This window comes from Odontesthes bonariensis, chromosome 1 (assembly GCF_027942865.1).
Source record: "Odontesthes bonariensis isolate fOdoBon6 chromosome 1, fOdoBon6.hap1, whole genome shotgun sequence".
Classification (NCBI taxonomy): domain Eukaryota; kingdom Metazoa; phylum Chordata; class Actinopteri; order Atheriniformes; family Atherinopsidae; genus Odontesthes; species Odontesthes bonariensis.
In genome coordinates this window covers 12,032,766-12,047,295 of record NC_134506.1, presented here as the reverse complement: position 1 = coordinate 12,047,295, position 14,530 = coordinate 12,032,766, and the positions used below count along the sequence as shown (strand labels likewise).

The 14,530-nt window shown below is 39.6% G+C and overlaps 1 protein-coding gene across 1 annotated transcript in view; it reads right to left on the bottom strand.

Annotated features, from left to right (window-relative positions):
* itfg1 (integrin alpha FG-GAP repeat containing 1) overlaps positions 1–14,530 on the bottom strand; it is a 162,924-nt gene that overhangs the window by 102,903 nt on the left and 45,491 nt on the right. Inside the window, exon 9 of the mRNA XM_075471634.1 lies at positions 3,020–3,114. Coding sequence (XP_075327749.1) covers positions 3,020–3,114 — 95 coding nt within the window. The remainder of the gene's footprint in view (positions 1–3,019; positions 3,115–14,530) is intronic.

Below are 14,530 nucleotides of genomic sequence, written 5' to 3'. Positions count from 1 at the left end.
CTCTCAAAGAGGTAATGAAAGGACAACAGAAAGTGCTATTCTACCCTCTCTTCCCCTTTTCCTTCATATAGACTTTTTCTCTCATTATCTCTCATTTGACATTTTCTGCTTCTTGTTTTCTTACAGTTTTCCTCTCTACATGTATCGCATCATTTTCACTGTCAGAGGTCAGAAATCTATAAAAACTTGTTGACCGATAGCTCCATGTACATGGGTGGGAAGCAAATATGACAGAGAAGCTAGCTATGCACACAAGCCGTAGTAGTGGAAGATCCGGTATGATAAAGCTCAAGAGTGTTTACCCGACAAATACTGCTGAACTGATGAGATCAATACTGTGATGTTGAAAACAATATGAGCCTTATTTGTTGGCTTCTATTGAAAAAGGTGGATGTTATGACATCACGAACCTAACGAAAGGTTAGGCATCCGAGGGCAAATTCTACATGTAGTTGACTCGGTATGCGAAAACTTCCTGCAGCATAAAGAAATTTCATTACAAGAATTTTGTCCAACATTAATGCAGTGATATGCAAAAAAGTTTGACTGTCTTACTAAGTCAACACCTGGACGGCAGGTAAGCCATGTCAGTACCCGGGTGAGCCTTTTACTCACCCTTCTTTGCAGATCACATCACTGTCTGGGAAGATTAATCACCGTCTAAGTCATCTTAGATGTGCAGCATGTTTATGATCTGTTCTGATCAGATACAGAAGCCTATTCCAAAAGCTATCTGAAGTATGCTCAAGCGCTCAGATCCGTCTTCCTACCTGAATACACCTGCAACTGAATTTAGACAATGTATGAAATACAGTGAAATCCCATTATATATCTATTTGAGCAATGGCTGTGTGCCAAAAAAGGGTTTTTAGAACCAATGATTACTTTATAACCATAGTAACTGCTGCAAAAGAGCTATTTTACAACTTCATCTGCTCCATCACTTGTTTCCAAAATGCCTGTGGCTCCTCCAGATGCTGTTTAGAGAGCACAAGGTTTCTCTTGAATGATTATGTTGATGCTGTTTAAGAATCAGCTCTGTACTGTGCAATAATAATGACTCTTAATGACATTTCAGACTGTGAAACATATTAATTCATCGCCTTTTTCTGAATTGTAGTGGACTTCAAATGTATAAACCTGGTTTCTGATGGTGATTCTTCACCTGCCTTGCAAGTTGGAAGGTGTTGATTAGGATCTAAACAAGGAATAGTAATAGAAGCAATAAAACAATGCCCACACTTTTGCATATCCCAACATTTCTCTATATCTTATATTCATGAAATTAGAAGTAATAGCGCATTTCTAAGTTTTTGCTGCAGAGCTTTTCATTTATTACTTTAAATTTAAAATCAAGATAATATTACATTTTTCAGCGGGGCCCAAATGGTTGTAAAAGACTGTGAAAGCCCGACGGGAAATTGGTTTCCTCCTCACTCCGCCCACTCTTCCCTTTTTGCCTGTCTTTCTTTGAGGGCAATGACTGTCTCTCAAAAACATGGCAACAAAGAACACAACATGTGTTTACTTCATCCATCAGTGCTGATAAGTCTGCTTCTCCGCCTCCCCTCCCCTATCTTCAGCTTTCCTCCTTTCACTTCCTCTTTCCATCACTTGTTTCTGCTGTCGACAGCCAAACAACAGAAGGTACGTCCACAGAGAGAGCACATCTATGCCTCTTTGCATGTGTATCGTTTGTGTGCACATGTGTGTGGGGGGGCGGACATGCAGATAAGCCTGTAATATTTCTATTTCGGACTGGAAACTGGAGCCCAGCTCTTTCATGGAAGAAGAAGAAAGAAAAGAAGAAAGGAAAGAAGGAAGCATTACGCCGAATGGTAAATGCAACCGAAGAGAATGACACAAGATGTTATGTAGGTGGTGGGAGAGACTGCGTGTGTTCATATGACTATAAAAAGTGAACATGAGAAGACATGTCCTTGCGAATACACAATAATTTCTGGAGATGTACGTAATTAGAAGAAACTGCATTTGAGCGTGTAAAGATCTGTCGCAGCAGTCGCTGGATCAGCACCGTTGTCTTTCGAAGCAGAGAGAGCTTCCTGTAGAGAGCCACATGGCTAATGCCTTCCTCAAATAAACAGCGACTCAACTGTATGGGGGAACAATGTGCTGCTTTGCAGGGGAATAATTGGCAAAGTGGGCTTCAAGCAGCCCTCCTCATAAGTTAAAATACATTAAACCTTCTGCCTTCCACCCAAGCAGAGGAAGAGAAATTGTAGCAATAAGTTTTAAGCAGCTGCAAAAAAATCTGGTTGAAAAGGTGAGAGGAATGGTTGAGCTGACAAAGCTGACTCATAAGCAGTGAATTTAGATATAGTTATGATGAAAAAGATGAATCATCAACTAACCAATTCTCTGATTGATCCTGGACTGTGACGATAAAAACCTTTCAGAAATCATTTTCTTCATTAACTACTGATACAACCATCCAATTTGGCAAAAGTTGGTCACTGCAAATGCTGACTTTTCTTTATTTTCTCTCCCTTGTACCCATGTACAATTATCTTTTTATTCTATCTACAGCCTTTCAGCCACATAATATGTGGCTGAATGTTTCCTGTACAGACTCACCTCTTTGCGTGTCTTTTTAAGGGTTGTAAATCATTATGTTTTTGTTTGCGTAATTAGAGTTCAATCAAATCCAGTGTGTAAAAAGGAAGCATTTTGCTTGTCTGCTTGTTGGTTTACTATACTAAATTAGGTTTTGAGAATGTGTGAGAAAAAAGTCAATGAGACACCCAGTAAGAAAAATGATGTTTGTAAGACTATTAGAATCTGTTCACCGGATCCTTTTAAGGAATAAATGACATGCAGTAAACACTGTAGCAAACTGGTCTTTGTGATCCAATCTATGCCCCCTCTGAGAGGTTATTAAAACTAGTAGTACAGATGAAAGTCAAGCAGAGGAATGCTGTACAACTCAGAGGAGAAAAGATGTGTCAGAGATTTGAGCAGAATGAGCAGAGAAAGAAGTGGTGAAAATAATTGTGTGTACCTCTTTTGAGCCCGACTTGGCGAGGTAGATGGCACTCTGTTGACAGGTATCGTCTATACATGCTGGGAGGAGGTGGTCCTGGTAGCCATCACCATCTGCCAGAAAGAGACAAAGCGTGAGATCAGGGAGCAACAATGTTGGATTAGACCAAAGGGAAGTGTGATGCTTTGTTTTCCAAAAGTGTGCTATTTTAATATTTTCACGCTACCTTAACGCCTCAAATTTGTTCTGGAGTAGGCTTTGAGCGTAGCACAGTTTTTTGGCAACAAAGGAAATCATTGCAGGGTTTTTTTCCTTCATGTGTGACTTGGATCACAGGAACACCTGCCAGTTTTCCATAAGCAAACACAAAGTCAAGCTGTACTCGTCTCTTTGATGCCTTTTAAGGTCAGTTGACTCGAAGTAAGATCTTCCACTTTTTCTTTTTAATCTCTATTCATTAGTATATATTTAAAAAATAATCTTGAAATAATCCAAATAAAATACCATGCAGGCTTCATCTAAAGTGCAAACACAGACTCCCAGAGTCTTTCAAATCAAAACAAGGCAGAAACACTTAACTGCACCAGGTTCACCTTTAGAAAATGCACATCCGGTGCAAAACCACACATATAAAATAGCAAAACCATCAAATCAAAACAATTTAGTGATGCTGACTGAAGCACAATTGCTTTAACCGCTTTTTCATCAGTAATAAGAGACACAATTATAATTCACCTTATTGCTCAAGAGCCAGAAAAAAAATCTTCAAAAGGAAAGAATTATAAAGTTGAGGGAACTTGATTTCCTGTAAACCATGTGACTATTTAACACTGAATACATCTAAGCAGCAAAACAGTTTGCACATCCAGTGTATTCTGAACAATAAAAAGAATTAGGTTTTTTTTAAGATTCACTAACTGAATCATTGGTGATCAGTGACATGATCTAAAACATAAAACTAAATTGCTATATTAATCTTCATTCAATCATTACAATCTAAATCAGCAGCTATTTTTTTGACGACATAATTGTTAAAATCGTTCTGAAGCAATAATTTAGAAATGAAACCTCGAAAAGTTAATATTTTCCTTTGTTTTGGCTCCTCTTTGGCACCGACTGTTAAGCCATGTGCCAAAGTTTGTGAATCGACTAAATTTCTGTAAATGTAGGTTAGTTATTAATAATGTTAATGATTCATGGTTCATAACTTAAGTTACTATGAAAGGGTACAGTTGAGAAGTCCTTTAAGTTGTACTTGAGTTTAGTAAAGCTTTTGCACTGCAGATACACTGAATAATCAAAGCAGTAAAATCACAAGCGCTTTCGTCAATAACAATCCTGGGTTCAAGCTCCAGGACACTGGTATAAATCATTCATGCTCAGTCATGGCTTAGTCAGACCCCACAATAAACCAAGCAAGGATTTTGTTAAAACTAAGGGAACAAATCAACATAAAAGAAAGATCATTAAAAATGGCATGATGCACAACTTCATATATAAGCTAAGCACGAGAGTGCTTTCAGGGGTCATTATATAAACCGACAGCAGACAAAGTTGTTGAATTGTTTAAGGCATCTCATTGTACGTTTAGTCTGAATGTGTTTCAACAGAGCAAGAGGAGCACTCCCAAACAGATGTTTTACCATGTAGAAGCAGAAAACTGAATGACTGATGATGCATGACAGTACAAAGCAGGGGAGGAGGAGAAACTGAATGTGGATGTCGGGGGCAACTGAGCCAAGAGAGAGAGTAAGTAAAAGTGAGATAGATTACAACATATACTTTAAAACCTAATAAGTCAACATTCAGTGAATTCATCATATGTAAAAATTTATTTAGATGACAACAATAACCTTCACATATTGCTTCACATCTTTATTTTGCCCTTAAAATGGTCATGAACATAGCGGTATATCTGGTGTTTTATCAACCAAAAAGGACACGTCATTCCATTTCTAACAGAACTCCACAGGCAGCCCGAATCAAATTCAAGACACTAATGTTTGCCTATAGAGTGACTGTGGTGTCTGGGCCCAACTATCTAAACTCAGTTACACACCCCTAAGGTACACCATATTACTACTATCCCTATATTATCCCTTCATACTACGAAGTCTCAATCCAGACTCTTCTCATTTGTGGTTCCACAATGTTGACTGTGAAAAAGCTGCCTAGTGTTACCAGAGTACTCCCTACCTTCAAAAATGTCTTAAACACTCAAATGTCCAGAGAACACCTCCTCTCCAAAGACCTCGAACACATCTAATCTGGGCTGACTTGTACCTCTGCATATTTACAAAGCAGTCAATTTTTGCTGGAATAAGTGTTGAAGTAACTATGGAAAATAACATTGAAGTTCACATGTTTGTTTTCATACGACATGCCTTGCACTGTATATCACTTATATGCTAGTATCTGCCCCAACAATGACAATCACAGCTCTGTAAACTCAGTGGTATGATATATTCTGTGGAAAAATTCTGAGAAAGTCTGAGAAAATAGTAATGATGGTGTCATTAGGGTTGGCATAAAAAAGATTTGACAAAAGACTGGCCTACAAAGAAAAGTTGAGAAATTTGACAGATTTAAGCATTTACTATGCAGGGAGGTCCAAACAAAACGATTTGGATTTGCAGGTGTTTGCTGTAGAACTCAGTATTAAAAAGGTTTCATTTTAGAGGCTTATTAATTTACTTTATTTACAAATTGAATTTCGGGAGGTATTTTATTTAACGCAGTTACACAAAAAATCCAAATTGGGAAGGTAAAACAAGTCTTTTCATGAATTATTAAAAAAAACAAAAACTAAAAGTGCAACAAATGGATCCATGATCTTTGCTATGAAGCCCCTAACTGAGATGTAGTGCAACCAATTATCTTCAGAGGTTTCATAATCAGTTAAATAAGGTTCACCTGTGTGCACTCCAAGTGTCACATGGTCAGTTTGTAACACCAGTAACTGAGAGGTACCACAAAGCAAAAGATGTCATAAAGACCAAGGAGCTCTCCAAGCTGCTAAGGGACAAAGTTGTGGAGGAGTCAAAATCAGGGTTGGATTGTAAAAGAAAATATCTGAAACTTTGATAATCCCGCGAGACACCATTAAATCCATCATCACAAAATGGATAGAAGATGACACTGTGACGGTCTGCTCATCTTTAAAATCTCTTTGTTCCATTTCAATAGTACATTAGTGTAGGCAGACTGAGGCGTACTTGAGACACCGGGGTACCTTCCTCCTCTAAAACCCTGCCCGTCCACAGTCTACAGAGCTCTTCTCTCCCATGCATCCTTGTGTAATTTTGGCCTACAACATGTGGATCAGTACACTGTTCACTCATCCACACATGAACACTTTCACCACTAATAATTGGATAATTTCCTGCACAACGTAGCTGTGAGTAATTCAGTAAAGTTAAGTTTGCTTTTGACTTCTGTTTGGTGGTTGTTGCGACTATAATTAAAACGTTTGAATGTGTAAAAATGATGAATGATGTGTCGTCGTAGTTGACGTTGCTTGGAGGATTTCTTTGGTGCTTTCCCAGTTTAATGTCTGGTATGCATGTGGTTCTTTGCATTTGTGATAGAGACGTAGCTGTTTATAGTATTTGCATGATGATGTTTGACCCCTGTTTGTGAAGATCAGCGTAAGGTAAGTGACTGGTGCACAATATATAGTGTTGTTTGTATATACACTATATATACTATACTCAGTGAATTCCAGCGTGGTACCGTGATAGGATGCCACCTGTGTAACAAGTCCAGTCGTGAAATTTCCTTGCTACTAAATATTCCACAGTCAAGAGGTCTCCAACTTTCTGCAGTCAATCACTACAGACCTCCGAACGTCATGTGGCCTTCAGATTAGCTCAAGAACAGTGCGTAGAGAGCTTCATGTAATGGGTTTCCATGGCCGAGCAGCTGCATCCAAGCCATACATCACCAACTTAAATGCAAAACGCTGGATGCAGTGGTGTAAAGCACGCTGCCACTGGACTCTAGAGCAACATGACTGCACACCAGTGCACAAAGCGAGGTCCATAATGACATGGATGAGTGAGTTTGGTGTGGAAGAACTTGACTGGCCTGAACAGAGTCCTGACCTCAACCCGATAGAACACCTTTGGGATGAATTAGAGCGGAGACTGCGAGCCAGGCCTTCTCATCCAACATCAGTGTCTGACCTCACAAATGCACTTCTGGGAGAATGGTCAAAAATTTCCATAAACACACTCCTGAACCTTGTGGAAAGCTTTCCCAGAAGAGTTTAAGCTGTTATCGCTGCGAAAGGTGGGCCGACGTCATATTAAACCCTATGTACTAAGAATGGGATGTCACTTAAGTTCATATGTGTGTAAAGATGAGCGAATACTTTTGGCAATACATATGATTGTCTGTGAGGCTTAGTGGCATTACCCCTTTGAGTTTCGTTAGGTTTGTGATTTTAGTAGTGTTGTAGGGCCATGGTTGCAGCAACCTGTCTCAAAAATACAGCCTTGGTTTAGGTGCAGCTACCAGTTTGTGTTTGCTTTCTCTCGCCACCAGGCTTTGCTCCTTAAAATTCTTACTGCTGGTCACTATGTTAAGACAAGGGGCGAATTTAGCTTGTTAGCTTGTGGTTACCTGGTTAAACTGGCTGCAAGGACATAGTTTATTTTATCCATTGCTTGCACCTAAGTTTTTGTCTGGTTTGTGGATGTCAGCCAGCTCTTTGCATTGCAACAAACCCACCTAAAGAGGGCCATCCACCAAAACACATGGACCGGCAAAGGAGCGCATTAATCTGAGAGGGAATAAAGAGAGAAAAGGTAACGCTGAAGGAGCTCGAAATCTTCACAGCAGAGACTGATATCTGTCTGTAGGTCCACTATAAGCTGTACACTCCACGGAGCTGGGCTTTACAGATTAGTGGCCAAAAAAAAGAAAAACAACAACTACAACAACAACAAAAAAAAGGTAGCTTACAGGCAAGTTAATCAAAAAGCATGTGGGAGACTTGCCAAACACATAGAAGTCTTTTGGCCAGATGAGACTAAAAGTGAACATTTTGGCCATCAAGAAAAACCTTATGTTTGGTACAAACCAAACATCTTGAGAACACCACGCCGACACTGAAGCATGGTGGTGGCAGCATCATGCTTTTCTTCTGTAGGCACGGGGAAACTTGTCACAACTGAGGGAATGATGGGTAATAAATACAGGGAAATTCTCAAGTAAAACCCAATTTAGTGTTCCAGAGATTTGAGACCTGGAGTCCTTCCAGTAGAACAATAATCTTGTGCATACTGCTAAAGCAACGCTTGAGTGATTGAAAGGGAATTGTTTAAATGAGTTGGAATGGTCAAAGCCAAGACCTCAATCCGGTTGAGAATCTGTGGCATGGCTTAAAGATTGTTGAGCACCAGCTGAATCCATCTAACTTGAAGTAGCTGGAGCAAGAAAATCCCAGTGGCTTAATGTGCCAAACTCATAGACACATACGGTAAGAGACTTGCTGCTGTAATTGCTGAAAAAGGTGGCTCTACTGACTCTGGGTGAATGAACAGTTATGTACACTCAAGTTTTCAGTTTTGTTTTTTTTGCATCCTTCAGGTTGTTGGCATGTGTCGATAAAATGATTAACCCACACCAAATATCCACATTAATTCCAGGTTGTAAGGCAAAAAAAAACCAAGGAAAAATGCCAACGGGGTTCAACCTTTTGCAAGCCACTGTACTGGGGGAGGAAAACAAAGTGTCCAGTAGACATAGTGGGAGACGGAGTGCTAATTTAGTCCTACAGACGTCATCAATCATCGCTGATGCCTCAGTTCTGCTACACACACACACCTCAGCTGACCCTCCCTTTGTCCCATCTGCCCTCTCCTTTATGGAAATCTTCCATCAACATATCTATTCATCTGTCAGTTATTCTTGTTATGTTCTCCTTCACTTGTCCTCTTTCCAGTTTCCATCTTCTCCTCTTGTACCTCACTTCTCTGCCTTTCATTATCTTTCCTTCCATCGCTCTCCCCTCAGTCTTCAAGTTTCTGTCTCTCACTGTTTATCGCCCTCCGTTATCCACCCTCTTTTTCTCCCTCGCTCTCGCTTTTCCTCTCTCCCTCCCTGCTGATGATACGTGGTGTGACGGAGATTGGCTGAGAGACGTGGAGGGAAGCAGCAGTTTTGGGCTCAAATGAAGAAGGCAGGGAGGCGAGGGGGGATCTGAGAAGGATGTGTGAAAGACCAGGATGGAAAACAGAAGAAAACAACAAATGAAAAAGAGAAAGATTAGAAACGAGAGACCAGAAGGGGTCATACAGAGACTGTATGGAAAAGCACTGTGAGCCACAGGCATTCATAATAGATAGTGTGCAACACAGCATCAATTGCAGTACCAGTCCTAACAACAGCTTGCACAAGAACACTTGGTGGGACACCATCTCAAGCTGTGTGTCATCAGAAATAAGATGATTTGATCATTGGCTGTTTACGAAGATGAACATGGCCTACGGGTATGAGATGTAAAGCCAATGTGCAATTGTCCGAAACCTCCATTTTTCATGTGGGCCAACAGGAGGAGACACCTGAATTTGTCAGAGGAAGTCTGACTGAATGGCAGTCTCTCAGGAAATCATATAAAATATTACCCGAGCAAACATATATTTTTCCAAATTAATCATTTGCCTTAAGATTGCTTTCAAGTCTTCCTCAACAAAGCATCTTGCATCTTTTGTTATAACAAAAATTAAAACCAGGTGCGTTGATTTAACAATAAGTTGGCTCTCTCTGAGAGTTGTGTGTCATTGCCAGCAGTGCCCCCCGTCGTCCACACTCTCTCGCCTCAATACTTTTGTTATGGTCGATGCAAACACACAATGAAACCTTGAGTTTCCTTTTCCATAAATATGAGCAAATTTATTACAATCTATTAGTTATAAATTCATTTATTCAAAAGTGCTAATTAGTGTGTAGATTGCTTTGGATGGGTTTACATACTGTTGATAACCAGTCATGCATCATTTTTGCACAACATATATTGAAATAAGAGAGGACTCTGGGCTCTTACCTTCAAAAAAAGGGCACTTTTATGTGAGATGTACTTTGCAATTTGCATCAAATTGCATATAAAAATGTGCAAATCAAAATCTGAACTCAGAAACTGTAAACCCAGGAGACTTTTGTATGAGGACTGGAAGAACACAGTGTGGGAGGGATTTCACAAAATGGGGCTTAATTAGGTCATTTTTTTTCCTCCAATTTCCGAATTTTCCTTCATTAAAATCGTGTAGAGGGGTGTCCTTCCTATAAACGTATGTGTATGCTGCTAAATGATCATTCTTAGAAAATCCACATTAATTCTAACAAGCCAAGAAACTCTTGAATATATCTTTCTTAAAAAGGTACATCGATTTCTCAAGGAGTAAGAGACAGAGAGAAAGTGATTACAAATCGGACACCAAGAGAGAGAAAGCAGTGTAACATTGGTAAATAAGACGGGACCAAAAAAGACGCAAGATAAGACGGGCAGAATTGGTTGAGGAGAAAATAAGGCAGACAGTAAAGAGGGAGAGCCTGGATATAACATGATATAATAAGTACAATGCCTGAGGGAAGAGCAAAAGAAAATATACTGTTAACAGACTGTCTTACCTGCAAGCACTCTCTTTCACACACAGACATACACACGCATTAGGATGACAGCCATTCCCATTTGAAATATCACTGCCAAAAACTTTCTCATCTCACTGTCTCAAAAATCACCCGCATCACAGTGAGCTGCTGGTCACAGAGCCGCCTCCCTGCATTCTACCTGCACTGATGTTTGGTGACACACTTGGATGTAGGACTCCGCTGTGCTTTGCCTAATGATGAATTATGCATCGAGCGCTGTCACTTTGAAAAATGCAATTACCTCAGTGATAAGGCAGATGGTCGTGTTTTGTCTGGCATATGCTGCGCATCTATTAAGAGTGTCGGGCCGGAAACAGAACCACCAGCACACAAACATGGGTGCGTGGACGGATTCCCTTACGCATCCGTGAGCATTCAAATACATGTAAAAAGGTGCATGAATACCTCAAGATAAGGCTGTGTGCGGAGTCTGTGGAAGGGTGCTTCTCTGCTTCCTGAGAAACATTCTGTTTCATTAGAAATCACCAACATGTCCTGCTCAACGCTCTGGAAGGTGTGGTTACTTTCAAATACCATCACAATGTTCATGACATAGGTCGGCCCGTTTCATCAATAGCACTTAAGCACAGTGTATTTTTGTGGAAATGTTCAGAGACAAAAAGCACCACCTGCTTTTGAGCCAAAAAGAGAGATTTAAATGGACTGGAATCGTCGAAGGCACATAATAGTTTGATGATACACATGAAAATGTACTGTTGTCATAAAAGATATGACACGGATTACACAGTTGAAAAAAACCCCAAATATATAGTAAGAAATAACTCCACTTACATTCACACAGAGGGGTAAAACGAAAGACAGAATAAACTGCTTTCAAATAGCTCGTCAATCCGAAGCTAAGACGGCTCACTTAATGAGCTCTTCCAGGTGAATCCCGAGATAAAGCCAAATATACGTTTAGAAAGAAGAGAGCTGACAGAGCTGCAGTCCGACAGGAAAGAAACAACACAAACAATAAGAAACACGAAATACAAGCAGAGCTGGAAATAATCCATTTCCTTTTCATTTTATGTGGTGGAATTATTGTTGCTACCGCTATAATAATATATCCTAATATTTTCTATGCATTCACTTGTATAACATTGACATTGTTAATTCTAAAATCCTTACGGGAAAAAAAAACTAGGCTGGTTGACACGTTTTATGTGGAAGAAAATGTAGCAGAGGACAGGCTGGGGAAAGTGGAGATGAAGTGAGAATTGACAGTGTGATGTGTGATGGAAATAATTCCCACTCCAGATCACACGGGGATGCAGTGCAGCTTTCTGTTCCACTGTCTCTCATTCTCATTCTCCCTCGTCTTCTAATTTTTTTTTATCCATGCTGTCATCTTTTCCTCATCGTTTTTCAGATCATCTACCTTGGTGCCTCTTTATTTTATCTTCTTTTTCATCTCACTTAATGTCACCTTTGAAATGTGCAATTTGCCCTCACCCTATCATTTTCCCAACTCTCACTACTTTCTTTATTTGGTTCACCCACAGCAAGTGATTGAAGTTTTTCAGGTAAATTAAAGCTGGGGACTTTAATTCTCTTAAAGAGAAGCTGGGAGAGAAGCTGAAGACTAGTTAAGATGGGCAAAAATAGACACAAACACAGCATGATGAAGTGTGACAACGTTAGATTGGTAGAGACTAATTCTGTAGGTTGGAGGACAATTTAAGGACACATATTAGCAGGGCAAAGCAGAAGCATATGGCCTTTGCAGCTTTTACAGAAGGCAAACATGGAGGCGAAGGAACATGTGTTCCTTTTCTTCTCATAAGTGAGAGGAAAAGGAATGTGTATGTGTTTCAGATCAGGTATATACATAAAAGAATTTAAAAAAAACGCTTACGGCTGAAAGAGATCCATCTTGGACATATGGCTTTCAAATATTCAAGGAATTTTTCATGACAGAATGTAGGGTCCCATTCAGGTTTGTTATTTCCTTTCAGAGCCAATAACCTGACTCGATTCGAGTCTTTCATTCAGCCTCATTGATTTTCATCACAAATCCCAACTCGGCTTTTGTTAGTGTGGAACATCTCTTCGTGTGCCTGACAATAAATGGCTATAAGGTGTGGCATTAATTGTGGTTCAATTTAAGGAATTGAATCAGCTGATTATGTGGCTAATGTAATCTAAAATTAAACTGCAATCAGCTCCTCAGCTGAAGGTTACAACACCACCATTAGAACAATTTTTCTAATCAGATTATGCAAGATGGCGTTTGTCCATATATTGTAAAATAATAATTTAGTATCTCTTACCAGAATAGTAATAAATAAAGCTATTACGAATAGACAATATCCGAGAAAAAGAACGATAAACAGGAGGGGGAAAGACAGTTGCGATAATGAAATCTGAAGATCTAATGACACTTTAAGCTGTTTGGATGAAGAAAAGCAGGAGAAGAAAAAACAAGCATGAAATGAGCATGCCGGAGATAAGAGATATACGGATGATCAAGAGCAATAAAGATGGACAACGACAGCTGAGGAGGGGCTGAGTGAAAAAGACAAAATGAACAAGAAGAAAAATAGGCAGAGATGCTTCAAGGCATCCCACTCCTAAGGGATTATTAGAAGTGCGACCCTAAAACGCTTCATTCCCCAGCTAACGAGGGCAAAGTCTTCATGTGACATTTCCAAGCCAAGAGGGAAGGAGAGAAATACGGAAAAGATTAAATAAATGAAAAAAAGTTTTAGAAGAGATAAGCTGGAGATTTAAACAATAAGAAAAAATAATTCTGCCTCCAGAGGTGACGAACACAGACATGCACAGATTCCTGGAGATGCACGCAGACAACCACAGCAAACAGGTCACTTCGCCTCTGGCTCATAGATCATTGCCAAAAGGGGGAGGGGAGGTTTGCTCACTAAATATTTGATGGACACCCCTGGCTGCAGTGAGATTAAAAGATTAATCTTGCCAATAAGGATGTGTTTATCAGTGTAAAGCTGCTTGTGCGCAGGCACTTGTGTGCATGTGAAACACAAACGCACAACACTAATTAAAAATGCATTGAAAATTACAAAGCTAATGACGGCACATAGCTCAAACTGAGCGATAAGGTCACACGGACAAAGATGATGTTCTGATGAAATGAGAAAAATAATAAAAACGTACCAGAAAACAACATCAACTTGTTAGGATTTTAAGAATACCTTTCATAACTCCTTTACACCCGAGTGAAAGTAATAGAGTAATACAGATCAATGTCTGCAGTGACATATTGTGTAACAATTAAGTATCTACTGGCAGTCAAAAAAAAAATCTACTGGTTAACAGAAAATGGTGCATTTTCTTTCGGAAACGTTACGAGTTGACAAGCTGAACATTTACCCTGCGGACATATAGCTGCCCCATGTTACTGCTACTAAATGTAAAGAGTGTTTTACAAACATGCGCATTTATTTTAGAATCTTTCAACAGGCAAAGGGAGAAAGAGAGAGACAGAAAAAAAAAGGTGGCTTTGTTGTACTAATGAGCAAGTGTGGCTATAATAATTGAAATTGAAGTTTCTGACCAAGACAAAAAACTTAAATTAATCTAATGCACAAATGACAGTTGCCAAGTCCTGTCAAATGGAAAAGATTTAATTTCAGAAATCTTTCAAACTACAAGACGTGGGATCGAGCAACACTTGGTTTGCAAAATGAAGTTTGCTGTGATTCCTGCAAAGGGCTGTAAAGCATGAGGACAGAGAGCCATTGTGAGGGGAGATGAGCTCATTAGAGGCTGCAGCAAGGAGAATACGTTTTCTTCTGTAATAGCGGTGTATTCAGTCCAACTGTTGTGTTGGTCAAGTTAAATGAGAAACTGATCTGAGGGAAAAAGAATAAAAGGAAAATCTTTGAGAGCGAATGTCCA